This window comes from Poecile atricapillus, chromosome W, assembly GCF_030490865.1.
Source record: "Poecile atricapillus isolate bPoeAtr1 chromosome W, bPoeAtr1.hap1, whole genome shotgun sequence".
Taxonomy (NCBI): Eukaryota; Metazoa; Chordata; class Aves; order Passeriformes; family Paridae; genus Poecile; species Poecile atricapillus.
In genome coordinates this window covers 10990090-11007037 of record NC_081288.1, presented here as the reverse complement: position 1 = coordinate 11007037, position 16948 = coordinate 10990090, and the positions used below count along the sequence as shown (strand labels likewise).

Genomic DNA, 16948 nt, shown 5'->3' with positions numbered 1-16948 from the left:
CTTTTCAATTTTTCTCTTTTCAATTTTCCTTTTTCTTTTCTTTTCTTTTCTTTTCTTTTCTTTTCTTTTCTTTTCTTTTCTTTTCTTTTCTTTTCTTTTCTTTTCTTTTCTTTTCTTTTCTTTTCTTTTCTTTTCTTTTCTTTTCTTTTCTTTTCTTTTCTTTTCTTTTCTTTTCTTTTCTTTTCTTTTCTTTTCTTTTCTTTTCTTTTCTTTTCTTTTCTTTTCTTTTCTTTTCTTTTCTTTTCTTTTCTTTTTTCTTTTCTTTTCTTTTCATCTGTTTCTTTGGGTATGGCTGAAGCTGCTCAGTTTTAATTTTCTTAAAAGCGGGAGGACTTTGAAAAGAGTGCTGAATGACAGCTGTGCAGCAAATAGGTAATGGGTAGAAATACTGGTTGCTTTACTGTTCTGAGACTTTAGGAAGAAACACAAACAAGACAAAAGTATTAAGTTACCAAATTTAAATTATTATTTATAATTAGCCTTTTCAGGTAAAACTTGTCTGTGGTGTACCAAAGAACACTGAAAAATATGACTTTCTTTTGCAACCAGCTTTTTGATTAACTGATGGTGTGAGAAGGTTATGTACCAGAACTTCATACAGAGGGAGAAAAGAGAAATAGAAGGAAAAAAGTATAAAGGGAGATTGGGGGAAAATAAATGTTAATGCTAAGGAACAAGGACAGAATTGATTTAAAGCAGTAAATTCTGGATAAACGGGGAAAAAAACCCCAGGGGATAATCCAAGGAGGGAGGAGACAAACTAGGGGAGATGCTGTGAGATGATAGGGTGGAAGGTGAGAGACATACACAGAACTGGAGGCGGGAGGAGATTCCTGGAGAAGGAAACAGGGGTAAAAGGAAGCGTTTGTAGAAAGGAAGGCAGAAGTCTGGCAACAAGCTGGAGGCTGCAGCTGTGAAAGGCGCACAGGAAGCAATCAATAGGACTCCAAGAAGACCAAAGGTAGAACAACAGCGTTTACATAGGGGATGGGTCAGAAAATATGCAGATTAATGCAAATTTCAGGAATATTTTTTTATTCCTACCTTTTCCTTGTCACTTGATTTTCCATCTAACTTTAGAGAAGCAGAAGTTTCATAGAAAACCAGGTTAAAGGTTTATGCCATGGAGTGCCCCTTGAGTTAGTACATATGGAGTTTTATAGCACCTGTCATAATAACTCACCTCCAAGGTCCTTATAATCCTCTGGGACAGCTATTATCTTAATTATGAAAGCACTTGGCAGACAGGCTGATAACTGTTGCTATCTGCTGTAACTTTCTGTAAAGAGGTCCTTTATAGGCTGTTCAAATAAAAAAAATAATACAGTGCTTAATTATTAATATTTTAATAATTTTAGAAAAATATCAGCCCTGCTATGATAAAAGGATGTAGAAAAGATCCAAAAAGACAGGCAGAGGAGGCAATAGCACTGCCACTTGGTTTGGATGTTTTTTTAGACAACCAGCTTTGAAGCAAAGCCTGTGGAAATGTTAGAGTCTTGTGAATTTGGACGGCTGTATTCACAGCTGGGATCCCTCATGCTTACCTGTCTCTATGCTTTGTGAAAATAAATATAATAAACCCAAATCTGAAAAATTACCTCTAATATGACATGTATTACCTGGCTTCCAGTACTTTATGGGGATTAAATGGGATTAGACTGTGTTTGCAAAGAGTTACTGCAAAGAGCAAAATCAATTAAACTTGTTCTGGATTGGCAACAGGGACCTGATACATTGCATCCAATTGCAGAGGCTAAAGGGGTCAGAGGCAAAGGCTGGTCCTGAACGGGTATTTTAGGACTGGTCTTTCTTGTAAAGCATAAGTGTGAGAGGGTATTACCTTGGGCTCAGAGCTTTCATAATTCCTTATCACTGGAGACAGCTTGCCTAGAGTTTAGAAGGTCTGTGCAGCTTTCTCCTTGTGGCTGATACAGGATCAAACTGTCTGGTGGGGCACTGGGCAGCAGGGTTGCTTCGGGCTGCCAGGGCAGCTCTAACCTTCTGTTAATAAGGAGGTAAATTTGCAGGCTCTTCTGCACCTCTGCAGTTCCTTGTGGCAAGAGTTGTGAGAGCAGCTCTCCCTCCATACGGGTATGTGACCCTGCTCCCAGGCTGGAGGCAGATTCTGAGCACACAGCTGGATATTGTACAGACTTCTTGTAACTGTATTATTGCATTCTATAACTTGCAAAAGGTTCCTAACTGCTAGTTACTGAAAGCAGAGAGATGTCATTCAGCCTCTATTTTCTTGACTCTGTAAAAATCCAAGAAAAGTTCATTCAGTAAAATTTATAAAGACTAAATATACTGGTAATCAAATTGTTTCACCTGCATATCTTGATAATATTGTGTATATTGCTAGTATTTCACTGTATATTGCAACTAGAAAGAAATATATTGAAGTTTTAACTGCAGAAAATGTATTAATCATTTGCCATATATCTTATATATATATATCTATATATATATTGTATATGCCTTACTATCTTATAATTAATTATATGATAATTATAATTATCTTGTATATAGAAGCCTATTATATAAGCAACTAAATATATGTTATAAAAATATGAGCAGGTAGAGTTTATGGCTCTATGCATTTAATAACTGATATAAAAGAACATATGAAAGATACTGTAATCAATATTAATTACAGGAATTGTATAATTCTTAATTAAATGAAAAAAAGCACATATATGCATTTCAGCGTAGTTTTAAAACTATAATTTTTGTGTAATAAGTATGCCAATGTAACATGAATCAATTTTATATGGAAATCCTGAGATTAAACCAATAAATATAGCATAATCATATGCTATTTTGGTGATTTATTTTCTTGACAATTGACACAATAACTATATTTACTCAGTGATTTTTTTTTTTAACTTGGCAAAAATATCCTACTAATAAAAATATGTAGTCTGCAGTTACTTAGTTTGTTTTTTTTTTTTTTTCCTGTCCTCAATCAAGTGAGACTTCAAAAACATTTATATAATTGGGACAACCAGGAAAATTATCAGAAATGTAAGGAGCCTGGGTTAAATTACTGTATTTTAAGACTATTTTTTTTTTCTGTAACTGATAGTTATATGCATATTTCTGTAACATGTTTTCATCTGAAAGAACAATACCATATCTTTGGATTGAAAATTACATGATCTGAGAAGTTCAGGGTATCATTAGTTCCCTCACGTATTTACTGCTAGTGCACAGAAATTGCTGCTGGTACTTTTTCTACTGCTCTGTTCTTCATAGGTGTTAATATTTCTCAATACATCATGATATTACACAATTTTTCATAATCTCTTTAGTTTCTGCCAAGGGATCTCCTGTGGCAAGGGTAATTTTATTTTTTAGTGTTGGGGTTTTGTGTTTTTTCTTGTCTGCATGTGAATTATGTTTGATTCCTTTATTTTGGCAATTAAATATCTTCTCAAGAAAAATATGAAAAAAAGGAAAAAAAGTCCTTTTTTGTATTACAAGAAGTTTTTACCTACTCTAGCCACCAATTCATGTTCCCTGAGTGGAGTTGGCAGCTGCCCCAGGGGTAGCTTCAGTAAAACTTTCTTCTTGTGCTGGCCTGATGGGGAGCAGGGCTCTTCCTCGTTGATGGTTTGGCTTTGGTGTTTGAGGCTGGACCGAAGCCCCAGGGAAGGTCTTCTGTAGATTTTTCAGACCAAGGACATGTCTCCAGGTCTGGAACATGTAAACTGAAAGATAAGGGTGTCAGTCATTTGACAGGTCTTTAATAATAGAGAAGTCACCAAGAAGTTGACCTCAAACTTAGGTCTTCACAGCTGGAAAAATCCCCTGTACGTATGTTGTTCTTAATTATTATGGAGACAAAATTACAGTGTAGCTGGTAGGCAAAAACTAACATAAGGACTACCCACTCACTCTTCAAAACCACTGACATTGCCTGGGATGATTCATTATGGTGACTATTTCTCAACCAGGTATTGCACTAGTGAAAGATTTTAGAATTACTCCATTATTCTGTGACTTCTGATCTAAGGAGAAGAGTTTTGCAAGAAATGGAATATATCCAAGTGGGGATAAGATTTATTAAATTTCCCCTGACTTTCAGAAGATGTTTGCTTTAAATCTTTTGTCTCCTGCCATTGGAAGCCTCCTCTCTGTCCCTCCTTGTAATGTCTAAGACAATATTTTTCTCAGTAGCATTGTCTTATTTCAGGGCTCAACCCACTTCAAATGTCATAGAACGAGGGGAGTAACAAAGACTGGGAGGAAGAATCTGTTACTGCAGAACACCCAAGATAAGAAGAAATTAAGGAAGACAGCCTGACAATGATAGAATTGTAAACACCAATGAGCCCCAGGCCATCCAAGATAAGAAGCCAGCTCAGCACAACTCAGAAATAGTCAAATACTAAACACTGAATATATTAGATAAGCAGAGCATATAAAAATTAACAGCATATTAAGAGCCCTTATTGTTTTACTTAGGGTGATAGCTTTGTGGATTGACCACACAACACCCATCTTCGTGCAAATATGAAATAACAAAGCCCTTGGCTCTGTCTGTGGTTGACTCACTGCACACTGGGGGATGAATCCTAATTTTTGGGGCAACACTTAGGTTTCACTGAGAAATGTCTCTAGCATTAATAGACCAAACTAACCCTTTCAGTAGGAGATTTTCATAGCCCTTCACTGTTCCGGACTCACAAGAATTCTGTGTTATAATATTACAGTTTCTGGGTTGAATTCTGTTGTACTAAGTTCCTTCCTATCTGTGTTCTCAATTACTCTCACATGAACCCACAGGAGTAGGAGAATCAGAGTCTGGTCTATCCCTGCTGCTCTTGGGCTTTCTTCACCTAACACCTCAGCTAAAGTCCCTTGAAAACAAGTTTTAAAAGTGATTTTGAGGACTGACAAAGGCAACAGTTTATGCATGACACAATCAGTGAAGAAGGGCTCAAAAGCAGTATCTACAGGGGAAAAAACTGAAGCAATTGCTGGGTTTTCCATCACCCATTTTCCCCTTAAAGAACTTCACTACGGTTTGAGGGAGGAACTCATCAGTGACAGGAGCCAAATATATCACACTGTTTCCACTGTACTGCTGCCAAGTTGGCTTGAGCAGCTGGTATTTTAGGATGTTTTTCCATATCGTCAGGACACATTGAGAACCACAAGGGACAGCACCTTAGGACCTTACACTTAACAGAGCTGGGAAAGCTACAGCTGGGAGTCTCTGGTGGGTAATGAAGGAGGTGTACAGCAGTTTGAGAAGAGTCTTCCAAGCTCTTGTGAGGAGAAATAAGGTATGCATGCTGGGGAGGATTTTTTTCAGGAGGTTGAATAATGCTTGATATGAGTGGTTGGACCATGACTTGGGGCATGCACTGGCAATCCTCGAAGGCCATCACATCTTGCAGTAAAATCTGTGATGTGACCTGAAGCAAAAGAGTGCTATACCATGCCTGCAATCTTTGTCCCAACTTTCTATTAATGCCAAATGGTAAATATTTTGAAGTTTTCTTCTTGAATTTTCTGTTGTTTCACAACTTGTATGCATTTACCAGAACCTTGTGCAGCTGTTCTGGTACTATCAGTATGGTGCACTGATGTGGAAAGGAAATTAAAGTCCTTTTTAGGGACTTTGAGTAGAATTGTTCTAACATTAACATTCTAATCATTAGATACCTAACTTAGGTCCATTGTTTTGATTCTTTGCAGTTAAAGGGGAGACATCAGTACCTCTAAAAGATATTCATTCCCTGGAACTGTTCAAAAATAAGTAGTTGTAACTCTGTGTTATGGTTTAGTGAACACGGTGGTACTTGGTCAAACGTTGGACTTGATGATCTTGGAGGTCTTTTCCAACCCTAATGATTGTATGATTCTATGATTCTATGTATTCTTGCCCAAGAAAATATTTCAAGTACTTGGGATGAGTTATGTTTATTCATCTCTAGTGAGAGGAAAGGAAAGCAGTTGGTCTCCCGTAGGCCAGATGCCTGCTTTTAGCTGGATAAGTTTGTTGGTAACAAATATTTGTCATTAACTTAAACAAGAAAAATAAATAATACGAAACTATGTCCTTCTTTTATTTTAGAGCCTTATGGATAAGATAGTAAAAAGAAAGCTGAAACACTAAAATATCTTTGTTCTTCCTTCCTTTCATGTGAGGAGACCTGACTGATAAAACTGTTGTATCCTCTGGCTTTTGGAAAATGAGGTGATATAAAATAGCAGTCACTGTGAAAATAGATAAGACAGAAATAGGGAATATGAAATTCAGGAATCATATTAGTTCTGCATTATAATTTTATAATTTGCGTGTTATACATTCATTCTCTTTATGTGAAATTTGTGAAGAAAGGCCATGTTCACTCTAGGATGGCTCTTGTGAAATGGAAGTGAATTGTCAAAGCTGGTTTGAGTGGATAGCTCACGTGCTGCTTCTCATGTACTGTGTGATGTGATATACAGAAGGTTTTGATTTCCTTAGGAAATCAAATGAACTTTCATGAATACAAAATTTCTCTCCCTATAAAGTAGTACCTCATAGTACCTCCAGTACACATAGAGAGGCAGAAGTCTCACCCAGCTGGTGACATATTACATACTTTCTTTTTTCTTCTCCAGATGATTCATTTTCATCATTCTCCTCAGTAGAACTAAGGGCACATGGGTGAACATGAGTGCGTTGAATCAGAAAGAGCTTATTTGGGGACAGAAAACATGGTTGGTTTTTTGTTTGGGGTTTTTTTTTTTTCATGTATATATGTATGGTTTTTCTTTTGAGGGGGGCAGGTTTAATGATTTAATTTTTCACTACTGAGCAAGGTACAACCCTTCCTGTGGGACTTTTCTACTTCCTTTGAAGAAGTCAGAGGGCCACTGAGCGGTGACAACAGGATTTTCAGTAGAGAGAATAGAAGCCACATAAAATAATGCTAATATAATAAACTGGGTAAATAATAAGTTTGTGCATAAACTTATCATGGAAAGAAAGTAAACATAATTCCTTCTACCTTTGTGTCAAAATCAGGGAGAGTACCCAAAAGCTTATAAAAATTCATGTTTTGGATGCTGAGAATATTAACTTCATCTGTTGCCCCAGGGGTTGGCATTTTACCTAAGAACTAAAAAGAAGATTTTCTTGGGTGTTTTTTAACAGTTAATGTCCTTTAAAAGTTCAGAGGGTGCAAAAGCACAGACAGGAATTTCCTGGAGCATTCTAATTTGCTTCCTAGTGTCATCTAACATATGCTAGCATTTCCACATATGAAAAAGAATTAATGTTAACATTAGTTTTTATAAGCTTCGTGATAGGCAGTTGAAGAAAAGTCCTGAGTGTAAAAACTGGGAAACACAGAAATATTAACTCATGCTGTGCTATACTGTACAGCAAAGAATTCCCACAGGAATGTGGGAATGTTTATGTAATCATCTTGAAAATTCAAATTCTATGTACCATAAAGGTATGTCTGATAGAATGGATCTTAAAAAAAAAACAAAAAAAGGGAGACATAACCTATTTAGGAATCTCAGGGCATATAGGAAAGCAGCCTGAAGAAAGTGTTTTCCAAAAGGATCACTATTAGATATGTATAAAAGCCATGAACAGCACTCATCTCTCCAGCATTTTCTTGTCAGTAGTATGTTTACTTCAGAAAATGTATGTGGACTTCATTTGGAAATAACAACAGGATTTCCCTTTTTCTGCTTCCTGCAGTTTTCTGTGTCTTCATGAGGCATGTGAGTGTCATTTACTCTGTTTCTCCTTTTTGACAACTTTTCCTTGTGGGCAGTTTTTCTGTTGCTGCACCACTGGGGACTCTGAAGAAGTGCACAATTGTTTGTTTTATGTGTTTTTCCTCTGTTGCTGTGTCTCTACTTTCTCTGCAACCTCTGAACTCTGATATGAAGCCAGAGGACACAGGACCATTAAATACTTATGGTTTGTTTTAGTTTGGTTTTAAGATACAGAAATGACTGACATCCAAAAGTTTACAGCTTCTCTGTGATCTTCCCATCCTTTTAGCTGGTTTCTGCGGTTGACCCAGGCAGTCTTCATTTCACTGCCAAGCCCTGCTGCAAGAAGAGATTTTGCTAATTCAGGATGATAGTAGGATACTGTAAATCATAATGCTAGGTGATACAATTCAGCATGCATGTGTTGAAAACTGAACATCATTACATTGACAGCAGCAGATTCCAACAAAAAACCCCAGTAGATATTTTCTTCATGAGAGGTGCACACTGACTCCCACACACTGCAAAAAGAGAAAAGGGGCATGGTAGGGAGCAGCTTCACAGGCAGCAGTAAAGGAGGATCCCAAACCAGAACATCCTCAGGAGACCATCATAGGAGAACATGTACAATAGAAACTATTAATGACAATAAAAGTAGCTCATGGCAAGCACAGTGTGGAGGACTGCTTAACTGTCAGCAGTAAAGCATCTCTAATTAGAAAACAGAAAAAGACAAAATTTCTGCACTTTTCAAGGATGAGAAGCTGGAGTTATTCAGGGTCACTAATTTGCCCTGGCAGTGAGCCTTGTACTGAAAACTGCACAAAAGGCTGTTTTCAAAAGACCAGGGTCACTTTCAGTCTTGCCTTCACTACTAGGAGATTAAAACCTCAAATTCATTAATTTTCATCCACCTTAGATTTGCTTAGCAGAAATAGATTAGAAAAAGGCAAGTTTTCCCACAAAAGCTAAACTCCCAAGTAGACCAGCATAAAATGACAGAACAGCAGTCAGTCAAAACATATAGAAAATATTTGTGAATTGCAAGCTATTCAGTGCTGTACTGTCAAAGTCTGGACCTAAGGATCTATTTTTAGGAATATTTTCTCTGTCATAATTAAGCCAAATAAAAGTCACTTCCTCTTGCTACTGCCAGAGGAATCTTTTGCAACAATCTACTAATTGAATTTACCTGAGAAAAAGAAGTATTTATAAAATATTTATGCAAAAGTTTGCCAAACTGTTATTATTTAGTAGTAGACACTGTGATGGAGAAATATGTTGGTTGACAGAGACGTCAGTGTAAAAATAAATGATTTTTAGATACATTCAGAAAAAGAAGTTTCTGGGATGATGTTCACTGAACTTCCAGTAAAATAGGAAGAGCCTTCACACTTTGTAAGGAAATGTTGTATCTGATACCTGAAAAGAAATCCTATTAAAATTATTCTAAAATTTCCTAATTTTTATGGTTTGAAAATACACTATCATGATGAGTAAAATAAACATATGCAGATATGAAAGAAGTGACTAGAAGCCAAATAAGTAAGTTACCCTTTTGTCTCCTTGACCTTTGACTCACTTGGATCAAAACTGGATAAAGATTGCAGTTGCTAAGTATATTACCACGAGATGTAGGTAGTGGCTTTTAGTCAGGCTGCAAAAATAACCCCTTCCCCCAGCAGCAGTACAAGTTAACTTTTTCTTCTGGCAAAAAGATAAAGAGGGAACTGACGTCTCTGGGAATATATAATCACTCCCTCACAGCTCCCAGCCTATGTGCTTGGTGGGGAGATTTAGCTGCTTGTCTGCTGGTAACTTGATGCAAGTCATGTGCTAAGTACTTCTATGTTCAGCTGAAAAATCAGTTGCCCTTATTCAAGGTGAGTCATACGATACAAGATTTAAAATCAGAGGGTTTTCCTCAGGAATACTTTTAAGGTCAGTTGGGTGGAAGTTCTTGAAAATACTTATTTTTAATGCAAAATAAAATGGAAGGATTTTACAAAGCTGCTTGCAAGAAAAAGTGACATTTTACATGGATGAGTGAAATGGTTTGTCACTATGATAACATTGGTGTTTTATGTTCAGTGTGGCTGGCTTTTCCAATTGCATTCTGTCTTTTGATATTTAATGTTCTTGAAAGTACAGTTCTGGAGTCATGTGAATTTATAAGAAATACGTATTTTGAAGTAATTTTTTCTAACATTTACTGTTGCAGCTAAAAAGCTTGAAACTATAATTTCAAAGAACATCAAATATATAATGAGATTATTTGTATTTACAAGGGCTTGCTTTAAGCTGATGTACAGAAGCTTAACTTGAATAGTGAAGAAAGTATTTAATAACATTTTGCATCTCTTCTATACAGTTGCTTATAAATTGTCTTTCAGATATCTGAATGGACCATTTTCATTGTTATTAATTAATATTCTCTAAAAGATCTTTGAAACAATATTAAAAAGTACATACCCAACACTCTAGAATGGGGTGAAAGATCATATTAATCCCACAGTCAAATCTGAGTGTAAATGATATAACAGCCTCATAGACCAGAGCTAATTTTGTTATGGTACTTTCTATTCTGCTTAAGGAACATAATTTTCACTTGAATATAAGTTCCTAGAAAGTGCATTCTTATTGGAAATTTCTACCTTAATCTTCATATTTTTAATTCAGTTCTGATAGATGAGAATAGTGTGTTGACTTCTATAAGAATTAAATGTTATATGAGTGCTCTTCACTCACAGTTGTGTAATTTATAGTTTGAATTGCATAAATTTGGATGTCTAGACTGCGATTACATTGTGTTTGGTGGGAGAAGGGTGAATATTTTTCAATTTGCAGAAGCTTGGAATAGACACAAGTTGTTAGCAATCACTTTCTTTCTAGCTATTCATTTCTAGTACTCCTGAGAGATGCCTAATCTGCCAAAAAAAAAAAAAAAAAAAAAAACCATTGGAAAAGCTTTTAGAAACTTAAGTGGAAATGTATTTGGTGGAAAGTATATTACTGTGGAATTTGAAAAGCTTCAGTATGCAAGTCAAGGAAAAAAGTCTGATGATATCTAAAAGACACCCTTAAACATTTCTGAAAGATCTAATTTTCATTTTAAATTTTAAAATGTGTGTTTCCACACAGGAAAAAAAAAAATAAAAATGCTTGTATTGGGGGAAAAATCGAGTGGAGTTAGGTACTTTTCAGAATCTGATTTAATTGAAATGTCTGCTTTTCCATAGATTTGCTAGAATATGTAACAGCAATCAGATTTTCAAATCCCCACATGACCTACCCAATTAATTGCCTTCTACTGTTCTGTCTTTGCCAAACTAAGGATCCTGATCTCAGCCTAGCTACAACAATACAAGATTTGGCCCAAGCTATTTTCACTTAAAAGTTCCTCAAGTCTAATAAATTTCTAACTTAAATATACTTTGGAATTTGTGGTTAAACACATCCACTACATCAAAAAGCCTTTAATGGCTTTGGAGTGGGAAGCACACAGAATAACCTGGTGGCAAGTGGACAGACAGGCTGAATTTTACAATAAGGATAGTAGGGATATTTTTCCAAGACTGCAAACAGTCTTTTGGTCATTCTGCTTGAAAATATCCAAGGAGAAATTCTTAACATACCAAACAATCTCAGATGTTCAGAAACAGACATTGTCAAAGGCAAGGGAGCCATAAACTGCTGCTGGTACAAGAGGTGGGTTTCCAGTGCAGTTAAAGGGAGGTGTCTGGTGACAGGTAGAAATGTGACAAAATTGTGAGTTTAGGATGACAAGGGAGGACACATCAGTGGCCCGCTGACCATGGTACTGTTATAAATCCATATTGTGATATTGGCTGTCACAAGTATTAGGATGAATATTATATGTTAAATACTTTTTGGCTATGTATGTACTTTTCCTCTTGCTAACAACTTTTAAGCTTAAGGGAATTTTGTGGTACAAAGCAAGGAAACCCCAGAGGGCAAAGACAGTGGGGCCAAGCTGTTATCAGAAGGACAGTGAAGACCAGGGTGTTATCAGCAGCCAGGACCAGGCGGTTGGCAGCAGAAGGATGTGAAGCCCAGCTGTCACCAGTGGCAGGATGAGGGGCCCAGACTTATCAGCACTGACCTCTTGCAAAGAAAGGAAATCAAATTCAAATAAAATGATGATCACCAAAAATAAAAATCATACGAAGTGTGCTCTGAAGAGGCGGGTTCAGGGTGTAATCATGCAAAATGCTTCTTAGAAAAGTTTGAATATGCATTAAATCCCCACAGCAGGAGGGGATAAAAAGAATGTTCCAAAGATATCAGGTGTGTTCCTGGCAACACGCCAGGGCACCCGGCCGTTTTAACCCTTTGATTTATTTCCTCTGTCTCCTAATTGTCTTTTTGTTTATATTAAACTTTTTTTATAATTTATTAAGAAAAATGAATCTCGTTTTTCACAGTACCTAATCTGTTAGGGGAAGTTGTATGTCTTTCTGTGATAAAAGGATATATACCCATACCTGCTTTACTATTTAGAAATTCATGAAGCCCTTCTAATTCTTTAGACCTCATGAGCAAACTGGTTGACTTGTTCTTCCACTTCATCTTTCTGTTTTCCTTCTCTCTGTGTTTGGCCTTGAATATGTAATTAACTCTTAACTAATACCTGCTTGAGAATTGATTTAGAGATGGACACAACATATTTACAAGCAGAAATTATTAAGAATAAAAAGGAGATGGAAGTGACATCTAACACAGAAAAGGGCAGATTTTTCTGTTAACTGGAGATCTAAAGAAATAACTAACTTGAAAATCCTGTGTATGTGATTATTTCATAATAATAAAGAATAAATTACAAATTAGGCAGCTCTTTGTCTCAATTATTCATAAACAAATCAGAAAAAAATATCACTGGGAGTTTATACTTTACCACTTCAGCACTAGTGTCATTCTGATTTTTACAACCCCTTTCACTAGGGGCCAGTTTGTAAGATATATTAATATATATTACTAACAACTCTTATTTTCCAATGACTAATCACAGACATTTTTCTTCTGAGACTGAATAATCTTGAAATTTTAGGCATTAACTCCTTCAAAGATGAAGCTCTAGTCTTGCTTTAAAAACTCTGATGTTCTATAAGGCAATTGGGATTGATGAAATTACTTGGTGGCAAGAATTCAGCTGTAAAAGAGAAATCCAGTTGTGCCTTTGTAATGAAGTTGCTGAAACAAAGTTCTGGCTGTTCAGTAGAGGACCATGGGCTGATAGAGATCTGGAAAGAGGCTTCTTGTGGGTGCCTCCCTTTAGAGGTTGCCTTTCCCACGGAGATGCTGATGGGCTTTGAGGACTTTCTTACCGGCACAGGGCAGAAACAGCCAGTGGAGTGTAGCTCCTGCTTTTGCCTGAAGTGGGAGCCATGGGCATGGCAGGCTGAGATAAAAGCAGAGCTCTCTATACCCTCCTCCTTTGGCAGAGGGAGATTTAAAGATGTCTACAGCAGGAAGAATGTCCTATGAATAATAACAATGTCAGCTTGCCCTAATGTGACAGAGCCAAAAAAAAAAAAAAAAAAAAAGACTAGTGAAAAAAACTTTGCAGTTTGTTTAGGCAACTGGAATGAAGAAAGATAGATAGTCATATGTAGCAAGCAATTAACACGGCAAAAGTAGCCGCAACTTTTTTTTGTTTTTTTCTGCCTGTAGCTGGCTGCTGTCTGTCTGTGTTTGACTTGTTATCTTCCTACTTGCTTCATGTCGTGTGCTTTGTACTTTGAGCTTTGGAATTTGATTTTTTGATCACTTTTTGCTTATATTAGCAGCTCCTCTAAAGAAGATCAGCAAGTCTGTTGGGATCAAGAAGTGAGGAAAACCATCAAGCCTAACAACAAGGATATTTTTGTACAGTTTACCTGTACCCTAACTAAAAAGAGGAATGGCCTGTAACAGAAACTGTGGGCTCCTCACTGGGGCCATCATCGGTGGTGTACTGGCCATCTTTGGAGGAGTTCTAATACCAGTTGGAGATCATCTTATAAGCAAAGCAGTAAAAAAGGTACTTTTATTTTTCTCACCTTCCCTGGACATATGGTTTGTGGTTATTGAATAGTCATTATTTTTATATCTTATGTGCTGATTCTGGTTTGTTTGTTTGTTTTTTCTTTAACATAGTTTTTATAAATTAGATGCTTCAAACTTCTCTGGAAATATATGCAACAGCAAAAGTTTTAAAAATATACTCATTATATTGTCACATTTACTTATTTGCTCTGTCTTGTGCTTCACATTATAAGCTAAAATATGGTGTTTTCAGAATACAATTTAGAAGTAAGTGGATTTTATTTTTGTTGTATTTATGATATTTTCTTTTTTCTTGATATTTTCCTTTTTTAATTTTTTTTAGAAGTTATTTTCATACTTTGGTGTTCACTCCATGCAGTTATATACTGCAAATAATCTAAACAGTCCTCTGCTGCAGAATCTAATCCTGCACTTCATGGATTCAGCTCACATTCTATGATTGTATGATCCAAGTCGATGTTCTCCACATGACTGGAGGATCTAATAAAATGCATCGCTCTGTTTTGAGATTGAAGTAGAATGCTTTAGACCCAGCAGACACAGGGTTTTTTTTCTGATTTTTAGATTATATCCCTAAAATCTAGATTATTTTGTAAAGAAAACAGAAAAAAATTACTTAGATCTTTGGTGAAAAGTGTACATAACTGAAGGTTTAAATTGTGGAATAATCTGGAATGGCAGCCCTGGAGTGTCCACTGTGGTGACAAAATCTCCTTGGGGTCAGGGCAGCCAAGGTTGGTTCTCTGAATGTTAAAAATCTGGTAATCTTAAAATCCTGGTCTATTGCTCAGTCCTGCTATTGATCTTCTGTGGTGTTGAAGATCGTGGACATGTTGGAGACACTTATCCAAAGGCTCTTCTGGAAGAGCAGCCTTAGCTCAATAGCTGTAGAAGTCAAGTAAGGAGGTGGACACCTGAAGTGTCAGGAAATGTTGAACTGTCTGTTGAGGCCTTGGCTATATTATAATGTTATTTTTTTAAAAAAATTGAAAAAAATGGCTCCTATATATCATCTTATTTTTTTCAGGTAACCCAATAAAAACCAGCCTGTAGAGAAATTTTCCAATTGTTAGTGTATTTTTCAAGAATTCAAATTTTAAAGTTCATAGAGAATAAAAAAAAATCTCACTAGATAATGCCTCAACTGCCTTGAAACATTTTACAGAGGAGTCAGACTCTCTATATTTGCAAACAATTTTAGTTGTTTGCCATATTGAGGAAATGACAGGTTTTCTAGAAGGCACATAAATTTAAAATTATGTATATCTCCTTATACTGAATACTTACTTAAATTAATCCTGCATGTTGTCTCATATCATTCAATATTTTGAAAGCAAATTACAAATGCTTGCAGTGTTATGTGCTCATCCATTTACAAACAGTAATGAACCAGTTATACAGCATGGTTTGTAAATGCCTACATACTCAATTATACCTGCAAGAGTCCGTGGTGGTAAAGCATTAGAGGGAGTAATTTTCTCCTCAACCACTTTTTAATTTTCTGCATTGTCATCATGCTTCAGATGCTTGTTTGATGTATATAAAAAAAAAATTGTACCAGTAGTCACATAAAACATAAAAGAATAAATTTGTAGAGACTTTATTTACTGAAGTAAATAGCTATGTTTTTTTTCCTAAGCACAAGTCATACCAAACTATTGTCTTTCTGTTTAGTATGCTGATTATTCAGTGGCATCATAAGACTCTTGAGACAATTCCATTTCAGACAAGATGGGCCAAGGTCCAACAGCTGAAATATGTGATCAGTTCAGCAGATGCTCCAGAGGGACCTGAATTTAACTAATTCTGATTTTGCTGTGTGGATGAAAGGTCTGTTAATAAGAACAAATTTGTTATTCTTTGCAGTTATATTTAGGATAAATATGGAGCTGACTGCAAAGGAAACAGATCTTCCAAGCAGAGAGTGCTCAAAATACATTTTTTTTTCTGAAATATTTCACTTTCGGAAATGTTTTTATGAAAAATCTTTGGTAGAAACAGATCAGTTTCCATGACAAATTTGTTTGGAATTTCTCAAGAACAGGGATCACAGGACAGGAAAAAAACAGAGAGATGTCCTTTCAGATATGGCCTGTAAGCATTTATATGGAGCAGCCTGCCTATGGAAGAGTTGTAGTCACCAGCCCTGGAAGTGCTTAAAAAATTAGTATATATGGCACTTCAAGATATGGTTTAGTGAACATTGTAGTCAAAGATTGGAGTGGATGACCTTGGAGGCCTTTTCCAACCTTATTGAATCTATGTTATTTCCATTTTTACTCATATGAGGAAAAATCTAAGAGAGGTCCTCAGCCTCTCTTGGATTAGGTGCAAACAAAACTCAGTATGCCGTATTTCTAATGAAAGGTAAAAACTGTTTCAGACACAACCAGTAAAGGCAAAATCTTCTCTTATATTCTTCAGCATCAAAGCTTGAAAAAAGAACCCTAGTTTTTCTTCTGGCTATCCTATCTTAGAAAAAATTCCAGTCTTTTTCATGGTAGTAGGACCAATTCTATATTTTTGGAGGAAATGAAAGTTGCTTTCAAATGTTAAAGCTGGATTAGAATAACAAATGTTGAATAGTTTTAGGACACTCTGTACTATACCAAGACAAATTGCCCTAAATTAACCTGTTATCAAAGTTTAATCAAAAACTATTACTGTCAATTTACTCTAAAGCAAGATGAATCAAGTCCAGATGAACTTTTTTGCATCTCCCAATGAATTGGAGGAACTTTCATTTTAAAAATCGATGCAATCAATAGGTTTTTTTTGTCCTTTTCTGCTAGCAGCAGCAGTCTAACCATGCTTTCCTTAAGCTTCCCTTAAGCACACATCTTTACACTTTACCAGCCTCGTTTCTCTTTTATTGTAGTCACTGAGAGATTAGCCAGAGTAAACACAGCAGGGTATATTTTGCTGGAAGGCTGCAAACTGGTTTTGAAGCAGAGAGAAAACATCTACAACTGTACAGAAAATCTCAGGTGCCCTTAGGAACTGGACAGAGACTCTGAGTCTGTTGGCTGTTACCTCCTGGCAGGTGGGTGCTGTGTTCCACCCGTGAGGAGTCTGTGAGAGAGCAACCCAAACAAAGTCCATGTGACATAAAACACCTGGATGCCTTCATTTGTTCCAATTTATTACC

At 36.2% G+C, this 16948-nt stretch overlaps 1 protein-coding gene across 4 annotated transcripts in view; it reads left to right on the top strand.

Annotated features, from left to right (window-relative positions):
- The first annotated feature begins 5158 nt into the window (after positions 1-5158).
- The window catches only part of LOC131591565 (platelet glycoprotein 4-like), a 29999-nt gene continuing 18209 nt past the window's right edge, over positions 5159-16948 (top strand). The window contains exons 1-2 of one of the 4 annotated variants that reach the window (XM_058862382.1): positions 5159-5294; positions 13542-13774. In XM_058862382.1, coding sequence (XP_058718365.1) covers positions 13655-13774 — 120 coding nt within the window. In that variant the 5' untranslated portion in view covers positions 5159-5294; positions 13542-13654. Of the gene's footprint in view, positions 5295-9478; positions 9618-13538; positions 13775-16948 lie in introns of those variants that run through there. The other 3 variants (XM_058862381.1, XM_058862380.1, XM_058862379.1) reach the window with 3 other exon arrangements.